This window comes from Sciurus carolinensis, chromosome 11 (assembly GCF_902686445.1).
Source record: "Sciurus carolinensis chromosome 11, mSciCar1.2, whole genome shotgun sequence".
In the NCBI taxonomy this organism is placed as follows: Eukaryota; Metazoa; Chordata; class Mammalia; order Rodentia; family Sciuridae; genus Sciurus; species Sciurus carolinensis.
Genome location: NC_062223.1, coordinates 119609080 through 119629869, shown reverse-complemented (window position 1 = coordinate 119629869; position 20790 = coordinate 119609080). Strand labels below are relative to the sequence as shown.

At 50.4% G+C, this 20790-nt stretch overlaps 2 protein-coding genes across 3 annotated transcripts in view; one reads left to right on the top strand and one right to left on the bottom strand.

Annotated features, from left to right (window-relative positions):
- The window catches only part of Grik4 (glutamate ionotropic receptor kainate type subunit 4), a 410214-nt gene extending 399817 nt beyond the window's left edge, over positions 1-10397 (bottom strand). For both annotated transcript variants that reach the window (XM_047519151.1, XM_047519153.1), the window contains exon 1: positions 10318-10397. The gene's annotated coding sequence lies outside the window, so the exon portion shown is untranslated. The remainder of the gene's footprint in view (positions 1-10317) is intronic.
- LOC124959665 (collagen alpha-3(VI) chain-like) lies at positions 10047-12374 on the top strand. The gene is made up of 4 exons (XM_047518021.1): positions 10047-10189; positions 10431-10862; positions 11127-11265; positions 12105-12374. Exons 1-4 carry the CDS (start codon positions 10047-10049, stop codon positions 12147-12149), a joined length of 759 nt encoding a protein of 252 aa, XP_047373977.1. The 3' UTR covers positions 12150-12374.
- The last annotated feature ends 8416 nt before the right edge of the window (positions 12375-20790 follow it).

The window sequence follows — 20790 nt, the reverse complement described above, 5'->3', positions numbered from 1 at the left end:
TGCACTGAGCACCTACTATATGCAGGTACTGCCCTAACTGTTGAACAATGAATGCTGGGAGACGCAGTGCCTGCGCCAGGGAGCCCATGTCTGTGGGACAGACAGACAATGGTCTCTGAGGACCTCCCTGAAGTGTCCAAAGGTGACCTGGCCTTGTCTTACCACCTCCACCTGACCATGACCCCGTGGGCTGCTTTCATTTCCGCCCTGCTGGGAGCTGGGGACTTGAGTAGATTCCTCCCAGCTCTTCAGAGAGGCCTTGGCCACCATGGAGATGCAGCGGTGTGAGAGAACAGAGCAATGCTGTGGTTCAGCTGTGTGACCTTGTGCAAGAGACTCGGCTTCTCTGAGCATCTGTGGTCTCCCCTGTCAGGCAGAACTAATATAGCTCCAGTGCAGGGCTGCTATGAGGACTCACAGTGACAAGTAAGGACAGACACTGGGAAGCAGTGAGCAGCAGCAGTAGCCCAGGAATGTAGGGCAAAGGACAGCTCCACACCAGGCCCTGCAGCCCAAGGTCAAGTTCCAGACATCCCACCCAACAGCCCCCTCCCCACACAGGAGCTGAGGGGAGCCGTCCAGAGCAGCTGGTGGAAACCACTCTCTCCGCTGACTTTCCATCCCAGATGCCTTGTTTACCGCCAATTTGCACCCTCCCAGCACAGCTCCTGTTCCAGCCTATTTACCTGGACTCTGGCAGAACTCTTCTCTTCAAAGGAGAGTCGCACGGTGCTATTTTAGCTCCCATAAATGCCTGAGCTTTCTCCCCTCAGGTGCCCACTCTGTGCTCTTAGATTTGGGTCATCTGGATTTGGGGCCCTCAGATGGGCATCTGTAGCATCACCCAGCCGCCTAGAATCCTGAAGGCCCACTGTGGCATCTTGCAGATTGAGCAGAGACCTGCAGGCATTCCGGAGGACCCCGTCCTGGGGCATGCCTACTGCACCTGCCGTGTCCAGTCCCACATGCAGGAAGCACTCTGGAAATGGACACTCACCAGTGGATGTGTGGCAACCCCCGGTCCAGGCAACCGTCTCCCCGGAAGGCAAGCCCAAGCTATGGACATCTCTAAGCCTCCTAGGTGACTGTCCCCTCCCTGGTCAGGAGCTTTCAGTCTGGAAAAAAAGTCTCAGAAACAAAGGGAGGATGGGACTGAATACCGACTTTGTTTCTTGCTCACTGGGCACCTTCACATCCCAAGGGTTACAAGGGGGTGGTCCAAGGAGGGGTGTGGAATAAGGGCCCAAGGGAAGTGGAGGTGCCTCCACCTAAGGCAGAACCTTCTGGTATCTTCAGAAGAGAGTCAGCCATATTTACTGAGCACTTCCACATTTCAGGCAGCATGCTGGGGCTTGCCTTGAGTAGGCAAGAGCATGGCTAGACCCGGGCCGGGTGCAGTGGTGCACGCCTGTAATCCCAGCAACTCCAGAGGCTGAGACAGGAGGATGGCGAGTTCGAAGCCAGCCTCAGCAAAAGCGAGGTGCTAAGCAACTTAGTGAGACCCTGTCTCTAAATAAAATGCAAAATAGGGCTGGGGATGTGGCTCAGTGGTTGAGCGCCCCTGAATTCAATCTCCAGTACCAAAAAAAACAAAAGAGCATGGCTGGGGCAGACTCATTTATATCCTGGCTCCACCACTACTAGGGGCTCACCTTGGACAAGCTATGTGATCGCTGTGGGTCTGTTTCCTCACACATAAGACTTCACAGGGAGGCTTGGACACTAAACTGGTACCATCTACAACAGTACCTGGAACACGGCAGGTGTGCAGCCTTGTTGCCTTCCAGAAGATGGGGGAGGCAGGGACAGGGGCAGCCGGGGCTGGGTAACATCCACGGGAGGTTCTGTCTGGAGAAGCATCAGGTGGGATGTTAAATGCAATGATCTCAGGTTCCTTCCAGGAATGAGATTCTATGATTCATTTAACCTCCCTGGGTTTTAGTTTTCCCAGCAATCAAATAGGCAACTGTCATTCCTGGACAAAGGCTGCTTTGTTCTGCGTTCATCCTCAACCTCGGGAAGAGCAGGTGTTCTTGAGGACGGCCTTTGCCACTGCTTGTGCAAACAGAATGCTGGATGAGGGTGGTGGTCCTGGGTCCCAACTCACTTCCCCATACAACAACAATGTGGTTCTCAGCTAGTTTCTGACACTCTGAGAGTCAGGGACAGTCATTTCTACCAGTCCTATCCCGCCCTCAGGTTTACAGGCCTTTGTGATTTTGTGGGGGGAGGAGTCACCCAGAACCTAATAAACCTTTGAACAGGTGACTGACCACCAGAAGCGGCACAGCAGCCTCAGCCCAAGGGTGGGCTGTGCTCACAGAGGCTGGGGAGGGGCTGCCGGGGGGTTCCATGAAATGACTCCAGAAGGACCTTCTGGTCTTCCCTAAACCCACTCAAGTCTCCAACTCTGAAATCTCCTCTGTTGCCACCAAAGAGAAAGACCCCAATGCCCCTCCTATCAGCAACCTCGCTAAGGATGTTATTTGTAGTGATCTTAGGACTGAACTAGGCTAGAGGAGGCCCATCAAGAGCAAGAACAGCCATAACTGTCACCACAGTGCTGCCATCAGATTTCTTCCCAAAGAGATCCCCAGTTATGCTGCTGAAAAAAGCTGAAGACCCCAGTGAGGTCCCCTCCCATGAAACCCCAGCTCATAACCCAGGGCAGTCACGCCAGCCAGCCGGGAGGAACTGGCGAGTAGACTGGACCCTGGCTGGTCCCGCCAGTGAGGCTGCTGCGAACCCCTCCAGTCCAGTCTCACTGTGACTACAGCTGGATCCTTAACTGATTCAACACATTGCCAGCGACCCTTCCACTCAAGGTCAAAGAAATCACACCAAAGAAAGAAAAGCATCACAGTGCAGGTGGCCCCACTGCCAGGTCACCATACCTGCTGGTGGCCAGACAGGCCAGGGGTGGGGCATGAGGGTGTCAGTTCTAGAAATGAGCTTTGGCTTTCTTGACTAAGAGATGAGGAATAGGAGTGGTCAAGGAGCCAAAAGGAGAGTCTAGGACATCAGGGGAGGATTCGTGTCTATTTCACATACACATGCAAATGTGCATGCACACACAGGCAGGCGCACACAGGAAGTATCATCAGAGTTTGAAATCAGACTACCTGCTTACAAATTCCAACTCTGCTCCTTACTAGCTTTGGAACTTTGGGCTAATGAGTCCTCTGTTCTGAATCTCAGCTTCCTCATCTGTAAGACAGGTATAATAAGAGTTCCTTGAAGTTAATATCTTAGTCCATTCAGGCCACTATAATCAAATCACATAGACTGGGTGGCTTATAAACAACAGAAATCTATTTCTCACAGTTCTGGAGGCTGAGAGGTCCAAGATGCAGGCACCAGAGGTTCAGGGTCTGGTGAGAACTTTCACAGATGCTCCTTCTCTTCACATCCTCATAAGGTGGAAGAGGTGAGGGATCTCTGTGGGGTCCCTGTGATAAAGGCACTAATCTCATTCCTGAGGGCCCCACCTCAAGACCTAATCACTTCCCAAAGGCCTCACCTCCTAATGCCACAACATTGAAGGTTAGAACTTCAACATGCAAACTTGAGGGGACACAAATATTTAGTCTACAGTAGTTAATAAGAGAATTTTTAACTGAAATAACATACAAAGACTCCACTGTATCACGCATGCTACATGATAAGAATTGACTGAATATTAGCTATTATTATGGTCATTGTCATTGATTTTGTTAAATTCACATCTACTCTGTTAGCCTGGTGTGGGGCAGAAAAACAAACCCCATGTCTGCCTCCTGGGGCTCACGTTGGAGGGCTCTCAAGAGTCAAGGTCATTCATTCTCCTGCTTCGTACTAGTTCAATTTTGTCTGGATGCTGGGATTGGACGAAGATGGTTGAAGCCTCTTTTTCAGCCCTTTCACCCCAACAAGGACAGTCACAAAACCCAGTAAAAGGGACACTAGTAGGGGAGCAGGAGACTGGACTTACACCCCAGCTCTGCCACTCCCTGGCTGTACAGCTTGGACAAATGACCTCACCCCCAACCCCCATGAGGCCCTCTTCTGTCTGGAGCTTAGATTAAATCCACTCAAGACTTCACTCATTTAAAAAAATAAAATAAAAGGCTCTCCTGCTTCCCAAACGGGTGACAACCTCATTGGGGATTTTATTCTGTGGAGTCTTCCCCCTGCCACCAGAACGAGGGACTAACAAGGAATACATTACCACTGAGCTATATCCCCCGTTCATCTTATTTTTTATTTTAAGACAGGATCTTGCCAAGTTGCTGAGGGTCTTTCTAAATTACCAAGGCTGGCTGATCCTCCTACCTCAGCCTCCCAAATTGCTGGGATTATAGGTATGCATCACTGCACCCAGCTTTACTTCTGTAGGGTCTTATGTACTAGACAGGACTAGCAAGATACTATAAAGATAAAAATGTAATAATGTAATGTAATAATAGTTCTAACAACTTTTGCCAGTGACTGGGCACGTGCCCATACCTGCCAAGATTACAGACGTCGCTATGGAGCTGGCTTAGCTCTGTACCCTAAGCTAGACGGCTGGATCTGGAAGACCCTGATACAGAAGTACCAACCACTGCACTACCCAGCCTCCAGGGAGCAAGGCCACCTGATAGGGAGAGAGCTGCAGACAGCCACCCTTCACATTGCTCCTGAAATCCAGTTTCTTTCTTCAGGAGCCACTACTAGGCTGCAGAAAAGGCCGAGCAGAGCAGTCCACCCCAGCTCGCCTACCCTGAGCTATGCCTCCATTTTCCACATCATCTCAAACTTTTCTTTTTTATTAAGTGTGCCTTGCAGCCGGCCACTCACTTACACATCTTAACCTCCTCTGGGCTATTGATTTCTCATTCTATTAAATCCTCCTCTTTAACTCTGGCCCTTAAACTCCAATTCCAAACATGCATTTACTCCACAGTCACCTTCGTGGGCCACCAATAGGACTCCCCTGTCCCAAAGGGTCAGCCCCTCCTTGCTCCCTTCTGGGGCTTGTGGCAGAAGCCCCCAGGGCCTCCATGTGATCACCTCACTGAAATGGGAATTCTGAGAGGTAAAGTTTATTATAGGGCCACGTTTTTAGAGAAGAAACCAAGGCAGTGCTTTGTAGCCTGGGTTTCCTGCTTCCAAGTCTTCTCTCTTCCGCTGCTCCACAGCATGGCACCCTCCCCAAGATGCCCACGGTAATGGTGCACACCGTGGCTTCCCTTTCGCCTCCTCGTGGCCACAATGACATGCAGCACCCTGCACGGAGATTACTGTGACTGCCTGGTTTTCCTTGCTCCCTCTGAGAAAACTGCCCCTGACATAGGGATAGGAGGTTGGGGCTCCCAGCAGTTGGTCTATGGATTCCCCAAGGCCTCCCTTGAGCTGAAGAGCAGCCCATGTCAAAGTCAAGACTGAGTGAGGAAGCAAGGCCTGCCAGTTTGGGGTTCCCTCAGGTCACACAAGCCAGTACCACATGGCTGGACGCAAAGAGGGGAGAGTCACAGCAGGAAGTGCAGCCAGGCTGTGGAGGCCTGGACACCAGCTCCTAGGAGTCTAAGGCCCACCGGGCCTTGCATTTAGCTCTGTAGCAAACACTTGCTAAACATGCATTGAGGCCCCTTAAACAGGACAAATATTTACTAGCACCTGCTCTCTGTAAGCACTAGGGACCTCTCAGTGAGCAAAGCCGATGCAGTTCCAGCCCTCCTGGATGTCAGCTTCATTCTCTGTCCCCTGGAGGTAACAGGCACAGAAAGGAGGAGGACTGGAGGGCAGGGTGTGCTGGGTACAAGATCCTGGGGCCTTGAACCGGGCAGCGAGCACAGGCAGGAAGTTGGGGAGGTAAAATTCAGGCATCAGAGACCCCTAGAGCCAGCCCGTCGTGCAGCATGTGCCTGAGTACTGCACACAACTGCTAAGCTGCTGTCCAGGAACTCCGTAGGCCACACGGCCCTGTCCCTGAATGCTCCAGGCAACCCCCTCACTGCAGGCTGGGCCCTGCTTCCCCTTCTGGCTTCCCTATTTCTGAAAGCAGCATCACCAATCTCCCTGGCCTCCCAGGCTAGAAATCTGAAAGTTATCCCGACACTTCCTGCTCCTTCGTCTGCTATACCCAATCTGTCGGCACGTTCTGCTGTTCCTTGGAAATGTCATTCAAGTGCACCCCCGCTTAGCCCTCAACCCCTCTTTTGGCACAACACTCCTCTGCCCAAGAATCTTCAGCGACTCCCCACAGCCTGCTGCATTTGCCTGAGCCTTTTCTCTCTGGAGTTCAAGGTCCTCTTGAATTCAATCAGTTCTACCTACCCTCCTATACGCCTTGAATGAGCCCTCTACGGCAGACCGGACCCTCGGCACCTGCCCCGTCCATTCTGCCCACTCACTCCATCTTCTCTCCTCGTGATCTGCCTGTGCAGCCCTGCTGGTTCCATCCAGGTGGGAAAGCCTGCTTCTCACATCCACAGGTGCACGTGAACACAGGCATGGGGATCCACCTGAGCAGGGTTCAGCATACTCTCCACCCAAATCATACACCTGCAGAAGGAAGAACAGGACCTTGCCTCACACTAGTTCCCCTCTAACCACAGAGCCCAGGCACAGAAATCTGAGTGTCTCTGGAATCTGGAGTCTGACTTGGGACAGGGTATATTGACACTGTGGGGCCCCTGGGATTGCCTGTTCTCATCTGTAAAGGTGGAGATTGGCACATCTAACTCACAGGGCAGCTGGGGTGATTGAACAAAACAAGTAGAATATGCAGTCAATACGATGTTAAATTGATTCCTGCCTTGCTTCCCATAATTTACCCAGCCTGGTGCTGTGGTCTGAGATTTTTTTTTTCATACTGAATTTGCTAAATGTAAAACATACCCTATTTTATGTAACAAAATAGTATAATCAAGTAATAATTATTTCTATGTCCTCACTATGCATGGGGTCAGTTTATAGGTCATGAAGGACAGTGCTTGCCCTGGCAGGAGCCAGGAGGATGTGAAGAGGCAGCAGGCAAAAGCCTTGCTCCTCAGTGGATTTGCTATCTGAGTGGAGAGACAGACAGGGGCACATAGTTCTGAATTCTGGGCAGGAGTAGGGAACTAACCCAGCTCACAGACAGGGAGAGTAGGTAGGGCACCCAGGAGACACGCCCTGGATACCCGCAGCCACCCTTTGCCTGTGTCCACTCACATTCCCACCACTCACGTTCCATGCTGCCAACCCTCTGAAGCAGGAGATCACCCTCATTTTATAGGAGAGGAAAGTGAGTCTCAGAGAGGTTGAGCAGCTTGTACCAAGGTCACACCAGGAGGGTTGACAGGACAGGTACCTGCACATGTCTGACACTGAGCAGCCGGAGCTGGTGCCCCTTCCGTGCCATAGATGCTTCTGGCTGCACTCTGACGGCAGGGCAAGATGTAGTTGGGCAGAAAAGAGAGCAGAGGGCAGGGGCTGGGACTAGTGGTAGAGCGCCTGCTTACTGTGTGTAAAGTCCCTGGCACTGCAACACAAAAAAGGAAGGACAGGTGCACAGTGAGAGCATATGAATGGTGCCCGAGCATACAGGTGAGCAGAAGGTCATGCCAGATGACACGCATGGCAAGAGGCCTTCAACTCCGAGCAAAGGCACCTGAACTGTACCCAGGAGCCCACAGCCACTGAGGACTTCTGAGACAGGGTCATCTGTAAGAAATGGTCTGCCCCACATGAAGGAAGAAAGGGCTGAGCTATCACTAGCGAGAGTGAAAGAGATGGACTGAAGCATGGGACGGGGAGAGGTGGCCTTTCTGAGGACTGAGCAGCTGAGACCTTACAAAGTGACAAGGATTCACCCAGGAGCACGAGACTGTGAATCCAGAGTCCTCTCGCATAACTGTGGAGCCTTGGATCAGTCATTCAACTTCTCTGAGCCTCTGTTTCTGTGGGTCGATGATACCTCCTTATGGGGCTGTTTGGCAGTACAGACCAAATGCTTATGGGGCCATGGTGGGGGTCAGAGTCATTCTGCCAAAAGGCATCTGGAAAGCTGAGTACTCTGTACACACAGAGGAATGAGTACTTTGCAGCAGGGACAAGAGCTGTGTTCTCCCCACATGCACACTGCCGCTGCCCCCTCTCACCAGCCGCATAACCACTGCTGTCCCACTCACTGTTCTCCTGCTTTCTGAGCTGGTTTTCCATGCCACTCAGGGCCTGTCTTCCACTTCCCATCACCATCTCTTCTGGGTTGAGACCCAGCTCAGGGAGCTGAGCTCCCATCTCCAGGGCCTCTGCCTTCCAAAGCACCGCCCACCTTCCTAAAGAACGGTTCACTTTTCTCCCATTACATCAAAGTCCCCTCCCCATCCTAAGGGAAACGAAACTGTAAGGAAACATTAGGAAGAAGCTCCAGTCTCTCAGAACTTTCCAGTGCTGGAAAAACAACAGTCAATGATCAAGATGCCCAGGGAAGGAGGAAGGGATAACATGGAAACCCAAGATCTCCTCCCAGCCTCTTTCCACTAGCACCTGTCTCTTCCCCACCAGGAACCAGCCCTGCCTCTGGGGCTCAAGTGACAGGTCCAGAAGAGGAGAGAGGTGGAGCTGGTGAGATGGGCAGGAGGCTGGTGGGCAAGCCCAAGCCACATAAAATGAACAAAATATGGGAAATTAAACAAACCCAGCCACTGTATTGTGTGCATATTAGATTAACTCTCCAAAGGGTCATGACCTTGAGGAACACATCCAGCCCGTGAGGAAAATAATAAACCTGATTAATGATGAAGCATGAGCTGCTGCTTCAGCAAATAAAGCAAGCCCATAGATGCCCAGTGGAGTTCCAGGAGCTTCCTTCCCTGACAGGACAGATCACAGTCGACTCTCAAGCCCCTTGCCCACCATGCAAGCACAGACACTCAGGGACTAATGTAGGACAGGATTTTTCTCTCACATGCTCACTGCCAACCCAGAAGGCCCCATCCTAGAGGATGCCACACCAGCTGCTTCCGGGTGCTCCTAGAAGCTCACTACCACCAGGTGACCCACAGGGAGTGCAAGTGAAGGTAGTTCTCTTCATCCCTGGCAGGGCTCAGACCTCCTGGTCTGGTCTTAAGAAATACCCACTGCAGGGCAGAGAGGTCCAACCCAGTCAGAGCTCCTCTCCTCTTTCCAGACAACCCAGGCCCCTGGGAGACATGCCCAGGAGAGCCACTGGAGGGAGGCAGGGAGGTGGCACCGCGTGGCATCACCAGACAACAGCACCAGGAGGAAGATGGCAGCATCAAGTACAGATGCCAAGAACCAAGCAGCCCAAGGTCCAGGCGGGGAGCAAATCAGCCCGCATTGCCCCACCACTGCCAGGCAGCCTGGCCAGAGGGACCTGTCCCAGGCCCCTCGCGACCAACCCCCAACCGAAGGCCTCAGCCAACTCTCCCCAGGCTCCACCTCCTCCCTCACTTTCCTCAGCTCCAGGGAGCCAGGCGCGAGGCACAGGTGCTCACAGCGCCTTGAACCCCCTGTCCCAGCAGTCGCCTGCGCGCCCTCCACCCCGCCAGGTCTGAGCCGCTCCCGCTCTGCCAGTCCCCACGGGAGAGCATCTCAGTCGGCTCCCCTCCCCCTCCACCCAGCCCCCTCCCGCGCCTAATGCAGGTCTCTATAGAGTTTCTCCCTCACTTCCACTCGGGTGAACTAGGGTGGGATGGCTGGGAGCCCCATTAGTCGCGGGAAGGAGGGTCATTTCTGATAGGACGCTGGTTCTGCCAAAGCAAGACGGCGCGTGGGGCGGGGGGTGTGGTGGTGGCCGGAGTCCAGGGCAGGGGCAAGGGGCAGTCGAGGCAGATGGCAGCAAGGGAAGGGAGAGGGCTTCGGACGCAGGGCTGCGCTTGAAGGAGGACTGTAGCGGGGGAAGAGCGGCGCGGGGAGAAGCGGAGGGTGACGAGATGGGGGAGAAGCGCCAGTGTCGGGAAGGGGCCGTCATCCCTGCAGGGGGCAGAGGAAGGGCTGGGAGTTGTACCCGGAGGGGAGGACCACAGCGGGAGGACGGCGAGCCAGGGAGGGGATGCAGAGCGGGGAGGCAGACGGGGATGGAGACTGGGGGAACTACGGGAGCAGAGCTGCGGGGGCTCGGCGGCGAATCGGGGGACGCAGGCACCAAGGTGCCGGGGACAGGGCGGCTGAAGGCGGGAGAGGAGAGGCGGGGGCGGGGGCCGGGCCGCGGCCCCCGAGGGTAGGAGCGGCGGAGACGTCAGAAGTCGGGGTGCGGCGCGGCGGGGGGCCGGCGCGATGGCACTCGGGGGGGTTCGGGGGCAGCCCGAGGTGCGGGCCGGGGTCTCCGCGGCGGGCCGATGCCCTTACCTGGGCGGCTCCGCACTCCGGGGGCTGAGCCAGGGGCCGGGTGCTGCTCTGCCGGCCGCCGGGCGGTTGTTTTCCTTTTTTTTTTTTTTTTTTTTTTTTTTTTTCTTCCGCAGCAACCGCGGCGGCTCCAGCCCGATCCGCCGGCAGCCGAAGGCAGAGTCTGTGTCCGGCTGCGAGCGAGCCTGGAGCGGGGAGCGCGGGAGGCGCGCTGTGAGGCGCGGGGCGCCGCCCGGCGGGCAGCGAGGGAACTGCGGCGGCCCCGCTCGCGCCGGCCGGGGGGGCGCCCCTTCGGGGCCGGCCCGCACCCCGCGGGCAGCCGCAAGCCCCTGCGACCACTCCGGACGCCTCCGGGCGCGCCCAGAGCCCAGGAGCAGGGGCAGCGGAGCGGCGGCAGTGGCCGCCCGGGGGCGGGTCCGAGAGACCCCGCAAACTTGCGGCTACCGGCGCCGGCCAAGCGGCAGGCGCCCTGCTGGGGAGCGGCGCTGGGCCGGGACGACGGACGTTTGGCAGGCCGAGGCGCGGGCGCGGCGGTGTCTGGAGCTCAGGTAGGCAACCCGCACGCAGCCCGCACCCTGCCCGCACCCTCCACCGCCCTGCGCAAAGGGGCAGCCCACCCCGGCCCCGGGGAGTTATTAGCCCGACCAGCTTCGGTGGGCAAAGGGCGCCTCCTGGTGGCGTTTGGGGAACAGCGCGAGGGACGAGCGTGCCCTATTACCGAAGACTGCGGCCTCGGTGGTGGCACGGAAGATGGAGAGCGGGAGGTTTTCTGGGCAAGACCATATTGAACCACGTTGTTCCACCTGTTCCAGGGAGCTGAACAGCAACAGCTTGCATTTGATGGTTCCAAGGAACTACTTAATGAACACAAACTTCTTGGGAGGAGCTGTCATTTCATGTTACCCACGAAGAGCAGCTAGGAGAGGTGAAGGAACCAGCCTGAGTACACAGGTAACATGTGGCAGGACCAGGGGGACAACCAAGTCCCCTGACATGCGGTTCCATCCTCCTTTACTACATCATAGCTGTCTGCAAAATGGGGCTGGGGAGTGAGAGTGCAACTGGATCGGGAGGCCCAAGGGACATGTGAACTCCTCAAACCTATTACCTGGGTTCTTCTGTCTGGAAAGGACCAACGAACTGATCACTGCCCGCCACCCCGCAACGCACACACACACCCAACTAATGTTGAACACTGGGCTCTTTTGACCCCCTGAGGATTGAAATGTAATGGAGTCAGGTGAGCAAACATGCAGGCAAGGCTTTTATTGGGGCATCCATTCAGGAGACAGCTCTGCCAAGAAGTCAGTTCTGCTGGCAGGAATTTGAAGGAAAAAAAAAAAAAAAAAACGGAGCTAGCTTGGCTGCTTGCAGGTTGGGGTTTAGGAATGTTGCCCCAATGAGTTAAGTGAAAGCACCGAGTCTCTAATGACACACCTCATACTGTTTGAGGGTGGATACATGAAGCACGTTTGGAATCTGACACTCTAAGTGAAGGAGGGACTTTTTAATGCCTGTCAGTTTATGAGCCAAGGCCCAGGAGTGCATCTGCCCTCTGTCCCTATCTTACAATCATCAGCACACCCAGTCTCAGAAAAACTGTCTGTGAAAAATTCATTCCCAGACATATTTGGTTGGGTCTCAGGCATGAAAGGTTTGTATGTGGACTGTAGAATATTCAGTGACATTTTTTTCCCCAGCGCTGAACTTCCTGCTGGGGGAGGAATGTGGCTCTGCAAGGCCCTTGTCCTCCCTCTCCCACCTACACACTGGGTTTCAATGCTTCTTAGGAAGAGGAGTCACCATACTGGACAGGACTCCATTTCTCCAGATGAACATTATTTAGCACCTGTGTGCCAAGACCAAACCACCCACACAAATGTGACTTCCAAAAGCCTTCATATCAGCTTTGCAAGGTAGGTGTAAAGTAAATCTAACCCCATGTCACAGATGAGGAAACCTGTTCAAGTTTAAGATCACCTGCAAGTTTAAGGCCCTGAGGTGAATGGGCTACACAGCTGAGGTTTAACTCCAGCTCTGTTCTCTCACTCTGGAACTCATTCCCCTCACTTGCACAAGGGACAAAATAATCTGACAGAAAGTGCCGTAGACTGGCAGGAGTAAGGAACATCCCTGTGACCCAGTCAGAGACTTCAATTCCCTTGGCTTCAGTTTCTATCTCTAAAAATGAGGAAAGTAGGCTGGATGGTCTTAAAGTTATTTCAAACTCTGACATGCATGAATCCCTAGCCTACTGGAAGGATGCAAGATCAGCAAGACCACAGAGGCTAAGTGTCTGGGAAGGAAAATACTATAAAAACGAAATGCTTTCTCATATTCTTTGGCCTGGTGAGCTCATCCTATGAACCAGGGAAGTGGGGAGGAGATTTTGGCAGATCCCAAAGATTACTGATGGCTGGCGGTAGCCTTGGCTGTGGCTTCATGAGGATCCCAGTTTCTTCCCTTCCTGCAAGGGGGATATGATTTTCTTCTAAGTCTCCACCCCTAGCAATAGGAGTCCCTGCAAGTCCAAGTCCAAGGGTGAGCATCAATGCCAGAGAAGTCTGCTGTTAGCCCCAGCTGGTTGTCCCCCACTCACTTCCAGGTCTTTTTCTTCTCTCTAGGCTAGCTGCTGACTTCTTTTAAGATACTCACTTCTTGCTCTCCACCTTTTTTACTCCTGAACGTTGGTGCCACTTGCCAATCAGAACACAGTTCCAGGGAAGTTAACTTCCAAAGCTCAGTTCTAGGTGTGAGAAGTCATTCCAGGTCATTTTTTATTCCACAATAGGGGAAGGTCAGAGAACAGTGAGTTGGCTTGGCTGATCTTGAATGAAAAAGCAAACGGATTGGGAAGTGGGACCCCCTCCTGTAGGACTTCTTTCCTGAAACGTCCGGGGTGGCCGAATGTTCTGCTCTGCCAGCTGGACAGGATTGGGTGTGCTTGGGCATCATGGTTAGGTCTGGTGGATCCAGTTTCCAGAGGCTGGAGACTGCAGGACGGAGTTTGTTCTCCTGGATTTACTTTCAGCTCCTTCCCTCTTCGTAGTTATCTCAGGGACATGGATGAAGAATACTCGATCTGAATTTCCTACTATGTCTTTTCCACAGTCCCCTCTAAAGGTTCTTAAGTGCATGAGTGGAGCCAACTGAGGCACAGTGACTGGGTGACTTGTCCTCACATGCCATCATCATGCCACTGTCTCTTAAAAACCATCACACCATCTCCCTGCCCGTGGACTGGCTTCCTCCATACACCCCCAAACGCCTGCAGAGTGATGTATTTAAAACAAGCCCGACCACTTCACACCCAAGTTAAAAACCCTTCCACCATCCCACATAACTGGAAAGGTGAAGTTGAATCTAAAATTCCTCCGCACAGACACGAGGCCCCTGCTCGCTGCCCCTTCCCCTCCCATTTTCTGCCTCTGGTTGGCTCATCCTCCATCAGTACCAAGTAGTCCAGGTTCTCTGGTCATCCCACCTCACACCTTGCTGCCTTAATACACGGAAATCTGCCTGGACTCCTCACACCCTCCTACACACAGAGACATGAGTACATTTTTACCTCTCAGAACTCACGTTAGGAATCCTCTCCTGCCAGAAGCATGTCACACCTCGCTATCTTGTCCCTTCCCAACAGAATGAATTCTTTCTTTGAACCCCACTTGCACATACCAGAGATTATGCTTACCTACTTGTTTTGTGTCTGCTCTAATAGACTGTGAACTTGTCCTCTGGATTTATATTTTAGCTTCTCCTGCCATTTCTTTTCCAAAGGTCCCTTCAAAGGCTCATCGCAAGTTCATAGAGAATACAGACTATAGAGAAAGTTAGTGGGGTCCACAATTCTGGCAAATCACAGTTGCTCCTGTTATTAGCCCCCATAAGTCAGGTGACATTCCCCAGCTAGCAAATATGGCACTGTGGGTCCTCGCTATGCTTGAAGTCTATACAAATCTGGGCTGAAGTCAGAGTTCACATTTGAGGAACGTGAGGTTGAAGGAAGCCAGAGGCTGATTGTACATTGGTATTACCATACAGTGCTACAGACCATCAATCCTATCGGAGCACTTCGCTGGAGCCCCAGATTAAATGAAAGTAAATCCTCTGTGTCCTCTTGCCTGTGCTGGGGACAAATGGTTCATTCCTAAAGGATAGTGTCTAACGGAATCAGTTTGGAAATGGAATTGAAGTTAGAAGGATAAATGTTCTTTGATTTGTACTCAGGCCTTACAGGATGAAATAAGCAGTAGTTTCCCCAGTGACATCATGGACAAGTGTTGGCAAAGAACAAATATATGTAGCGTGTGGTTTAGACATCACATAGTCCTTAAGCCTCATCACCCCATATTGCTCCACCTCACTGGCTGCAAAGACTACAACTAATGGTAAAAAGCCACAGCCCCACTGACAGCCGTATGACAACCCTTCCCCCAACACCTCTTATCTGCGTTTTATTAGTCTAGGCATAACGGATACTGTTCACACTGAAATTAAAATGAAAATCTGGATAGTCCTTGATCGAAATACAACCTGCCTCTGAGTGCTACAGCCCTAACGTGGGAACCTGATTCATGCCCACCACAAGTCCCAGTCTCCATTTACTCCTCTGCAGAGGAGTTCAGCTGCCACTCAATTAGTTCTTCAAGAGATCTTTGGTACCTATTAGGTGCCAGGCAAAACAGAAAACAAGATGAATCCAGGATTAGTCCTCCTGAAATTCAAAGTCAAGTAAAAGCTATGGTAGACTGTACATTTTCCTTCTTTTAACGATTCTGGCCCATTCTGACTTGGGGTGTTTTCTGTTGGCATCATTTACCTACAATGATCACTTAACTCAGTTAAGTGATTATTGTCCAGGCTACAAGGCGGGGTGGAGATAGAGAAGAAGTGCGTGGTGTATGGCAATTTAAGAGCTGGGGACAAGGGAGGCCTCACTAGCATGGGTAAAAGCCCAGAATTCTCCATGCGAGTCTTCCACAGAGCTGCCCTGTAGCTGGAGAAAGGGGCACTGACACTCAAGCACAAATGAAGACTCAAGACCAGAGCGCCAAGCTGCGGTCCTGCACTCACATCTCAGCACGATGTGCTTCCTCCTCCCACACCCACCTCTCCTTTGATTCCCGCGGTTTGTCCAGGTTGGACCAATTACACCATGTTAAAGATACTTGCTTTGGGGAGGGAAGCGCTGGGCTGGAAGAATGCTGGTCCAAGACCAGGTGGGAAGGGATGAAGCTCCTTTAAGTCAGAGGAAGGGGAAAATGTAAGCAAGGGAGCTGCATTTCCCCCATCCTTTCACTGTTTGCCTTCTCCATCTCCAGGGGCGACTGAAGAGACCACACAAATGAGCAGGCCAAGAGGTGGGAAGATGAGCGATAGTGCAGCCTTTTCGACCGGGGAGTAAAGCTTAATCAATTTAGCAATGGCAGGTTCCGAGCACGGGATCTGTCATCTCCATGCAACAGCCCCAGGATATCAGGAAGAAGGCAGCACTTTCCATATTACCCCAGGTGTTTGGAATTTATCCAGGGTATAGTTTTGTCTCAACAGTGACATTGTCTTCCTGTGAATTATGACGCAATGACATGGAGATATTTGAAGGCAAAAAAAGGTGTGTGCACATATATGGATATATGGGTACGTGCGTATAGGTGTACATGTATGTCTCTTTACACAAATATTATCTACACTTCAACATACACCTGTACTTCAACATGATGCTGGCCAGTTGTCTTTTCAGCTCAGTGGAGCAATAATTCATTGAGTAGCTTCTGTCAGGTAAGATATTAGGCACTAAAGGGGACAGAAAGAAAAATTGGACATGGTTTCTACTTTCAAAAAACATAGTCTGGCGCATTTAATTTTCCCTCCTAAAGGAAAACCTTTATATTTTATCTCATAGCAATTTTCAAGAGCTTGAGCTCCCTCTAGGAATTCAGAATAACAAAAGGAATAAGCAGGATTTCTGTTCCCCCAGGACAGATGTTCTAATTGCCCCAGCTAAATGAGGGGTAGGTTACATTGGAGAACCATACTAGCCAGGCATGGTGGTACACTCCTGTAATCCCAGCTACTTAGGAGGCTGAGGCAGGAGGATGCAAATTCAAGACCAGCCTGGGCAACTTAGCAAGACCCTGTCTCAAAATAAAAAATAAAAAGGGCTGTGGATGCAGCTCAGTGACGGAGGATCCTTGGGTTCCATCTCCAGGACTGAAAACAACAGCAACGACATCCTTGGGATGTGCCCAAGTATGAAATAGTAGGATGGATGCTCAGCCAGATAGCTGCCATTAAAGGAGAAGTTCAAGGTGCGATCATTTCTATTCTCCTTCTTCCAGATACCAGGCAGAAATCTTAATTTTAGAAGAATTCAGTTATCTTACTTTAAAAAGACTAAAGGAAGATGTGGTAGTTGTGTTCAAATATTTACAATCTTCCCTGTGTTAGGCCAGGACCAAAGGATAGAAGTCACAGAGAGGCTGATTTTAGCTCAAATAAGAAAGAATTTATGAGTTGCCTTTGGGAGAGAATGAGCTCCCCAGCACTGGAAAGATACAAGCACACGGATGGCAGTCTGCCAGGACTGCCCTACAGGGTATTTCTGCAGTGGATTAGGAGGCTGAACAAGGTACCTTCCATCTCTCATTCTTGGATTCTCAGCCCCTCTCCTTGGCCCAAGGCTAAAAGGAAATTTGAATAGTTGGAGAAATGGGACACTTCTAGTTGAAAGGAGTTTCTTGCCTATGGCACTGGATTCAATTCCCAGCAGCACACACACACACACAAAACAATGACGGACTTGCCTATATATTTGGGCCTTTTATTTTAGATACATGGGCACTTTTCTTTAAATGTGTGAAGATGCTTAATACTAGAAAATGCAGTAATTACTTAAGTGCTCTATTGACAAAAGCAATGTTATTGACATACACAAGTGTTAGTAGGTAAATAGCACTAATGGCCTAGTTGAAAAAGGCCAGATATTTCCATGTGAGAATGATAGTTCCAAAATAAGACCAGTCTGAATAGGGGAACATCATGTTCGCTTTTAAAATGACCTAAGACACCACACACACACATTCAGGAATGAAAACAGTAGGTGGAGTAAATATGCAAAGAAGCATCTCAATGTATCCACTGCCTGTCTACCTTGGAGGCAGCCAGCATCTCATCCTGTAGGAAGGATGGTTTCCTTCAAGCATTTTCAAGCATTAAGCACCTGGGTAAAGCTCAGTACACACAGTTAACATCTTGTTCCTCTAAATACAAATGGACTCTAAGCCACCCTTCCCCCCAACCTGAGGGAGACCACTGCTTTCCAGATGCAAATTAATTAGGACATAGTTGAGGTGATATGGTTGTCTTAAAAATTTAGTGGGGAAAGGGGAACAAAATTTGAAAAATACCAGCAAAAGAGATAGACCCAGGCAAAAACACCTGTACACAAATACCTATCCACTTAATAACCGAAATAGGAAGTACGCTTCTCTCCCCTAACCCCCAAAGACAAGATTTTTATTTTCCAGTAGCAATAAAAGGATCTGTTTTATAGTGTTGTTGGCTAAAGAAGTGGATGGGGGTGTTATTAAATACCAGAGGTTACTCCGGGGGCTGTGTTTTTCAACTTTAGTTGAATTTGGAGAATTATTCAGTGTATTCTAGGTGGTAGGCACTGTCCTTGGTACAGGCTATACCCTTGTGAGCAGGCATGGACCTGCATGGGCCCAGGAGCTGGCCTACCCCTGTGACACAGACCTGCCCTGAACACACCTCCAGGGTGGTTGGCCCATAATTTCAGTCCTCAGAACCATAGCGCTGCCCGGCGTGGGGGCGAGGCTCAGCATCTGCCAGGCCCTGGGTTCCAGCCCCAGGACCAAAACAAAAACACCTGGGTGCATGGAAGAATACATTTATACACACACACACACACACACACACACACACACACACACCGAGTGGTCCACGTTCTCAGGATGCTTTCCTGTTGTCAGCACTTAGGTGCAGAGTCCATCTCACCACTGCACTTGGTAACAACTAACATTTGCAAAGCACTGCACACTTCACAATGTGTCTTCACAGCCACCATCATATTTGTTCCTCATCTCAACCCTCTGGGTGTGTTGCCCCCATTCCCAAGACAGAAAAGTGCCCTATTCAGTAAATGATGTGCCTTGAAGTGGCATCTCCGGCATTGAAACGAGCACAACCCCTCCCACTGCAGTCACATGCCGAGGAGCCCATTGCCCTCCCACACCTCAAATAGGACCCCAGGTGCCCGAGCGGGCCACAGAGCCAAGCTGCACCACTTAAGTGAGCTACAATCTAAACTCTTGCCCCTTAAGGTTCCAGGCTTTTTTTTTCTGGTCACTGAGTAAAGTCACCTGCTTTGCCTTGGGCCAATGAAAAGATCAAAACATTCTTTGTAGAAGGAAAAACAGAGGTGAGATGAACATAGCTAGAAACTTCAACCTATCACTTGAAATAAGAGAAAAAATTAAGGTAAAAATCAACCTTACTTTTAAAAGATGTTCACCTATATCTTATTTATGTCTTCTTTATTTTGTGCCTTATTTTATGCATGTACCTGGTTTTGGCTCACTCTCCCTGAGGGGCAGGGTCCAATGTTTATTAATTTAATAGAAAACATTTGGAAAATATCCCCAAGATGCCAGATGTGATCCACTATCCATTTTTAGTTATAGATTAGATTTATAGATTAGTTAGATTTTAGTTATAAAGGCTAAAACTAAGCATTAAAGACCCTAATCCAGACAGAACCATGGTGTATTATTTGTGTTTAACAGAGCACATAGATAACATTTTTAAAATGTTAGATAATAAAAACTTCAAAGTACCATTAGCTGAAGAGTATTGCTGAGCAGAATCAGTGTAAACAAAGTGCCATGACACATCTGGACTACACACGAGGCACCTTCCCTGTGACCAGGACAGAAGACATGGACCGATGGTCCAGCCAGACATGCTTTGCCACCAGCATCACCAACACATGGTGAGAGAAAGGGGAAAGGGCTCTTTTGTTCAGCCCTCTTCCCTAATGATATCTTGGATCTAAATAAAGAAAATACAGCTTACAGGATCAGAAATAATTTACAAGAGAATGAAAAGCCACGGAGAGGGGGAGGGGGGGCTTGATCATATTATCAGCGGCAGGACCAGCGGAAATGGACAGGCGCGCAACCAAATTATCCACAATGGCATGAAACAGAGAAGGCGATTCAAACCCAGAGGAGATGAGTCAAGAAATTAAACTTGGTTTCCATGCTAATTCAAAACTGTTTTATTTGGGGACTGAAAGAAAAGGGAAGCAATGTAGTTTCCAGTAGAGAAGCTGCTCGTTAATATCCTAGCAAAGCAATAACCTCGGATAATAGGAAATATTATGATGTCTCCAGAGAACACAGAGAAATTTAGATTTACTCTCCCATCCATGGAGCTTGGTTTAATACCATATATTCAACAGAGCTGAATAAATATCAACAAGAAGGTTAAAACATTGATTAAGGGAAATACTTCACACTACTGACATCTGAGGAGCAGCCAGTAGGGTGGGGGGCGGGGGGGGGGGTGGGCAGGGAGATTGTAGGTGTTTTTATTTCCCTGAAAGTAGCACCGGTGATTTGTGGTTCCAGCTGCCCAGCAGGGGAATGAGTTAGGGGGCGGGGAGTCGGAAGCAGAGGAAGGTGAGGTGGGAGGGGACGCTCTCTTGGTGCAAAGCTATTGAAGGTTGCTTCCATTGGGTTTATTACAGTGTTTTATGAAGCACTACAAGAGACATCTTCAGCTAACACCAGGATTGCACTAGACACATATTATAACAAATGGCTTATAAAAGGTTGCCGAATCTTCTAGATGACTGAACCTAAATAAATTGTCTCCTGTCTAAGTTTTTGGTTCCACATCATTTCACAGTACTTGTCCAATCCTGGCCAAAACAAGGATAAGAAGTCTGAGGTTAGGACAAGAATCTAGGAAACAACTCCTCATTACTTTCATGTACTTTACAAACTACTTTTCTGTTTGTATCTGTTAATTTCCAAAGAGCGTGGGATGGTAGGAAAGTTCAGATCAGCACCTTATGCTAAGTAAAACTGCTCTCGACTCTCTTAATATCATCAGAGATTTGGGACAGGGGGAAAAGAACATTGAAACACAGCACAAGGCTCTCCCAGCGTCTTGGCCATCCTGCAGCTGTGGAGATCCCTCCAAAGCCCCTCCTATCATTTGTCACATGGTACACAGGTCCCTTGAAGGGAAAAACAAAACTTTGGGCAAATTGACCTGATCTAAATGCATCAGCAGATTCTAATGAGATTCTTAAAAAACAAAAACAAGCCATACATTTTCATAACTCATTCCAATTATGCTGTTGCCCTATGTACCTCAACTTGGTACAACAGACTTTTGGGGCTCTCAGGCAATCCAAAAGCAGTGTAGTAATTGAGCTCTCACTAG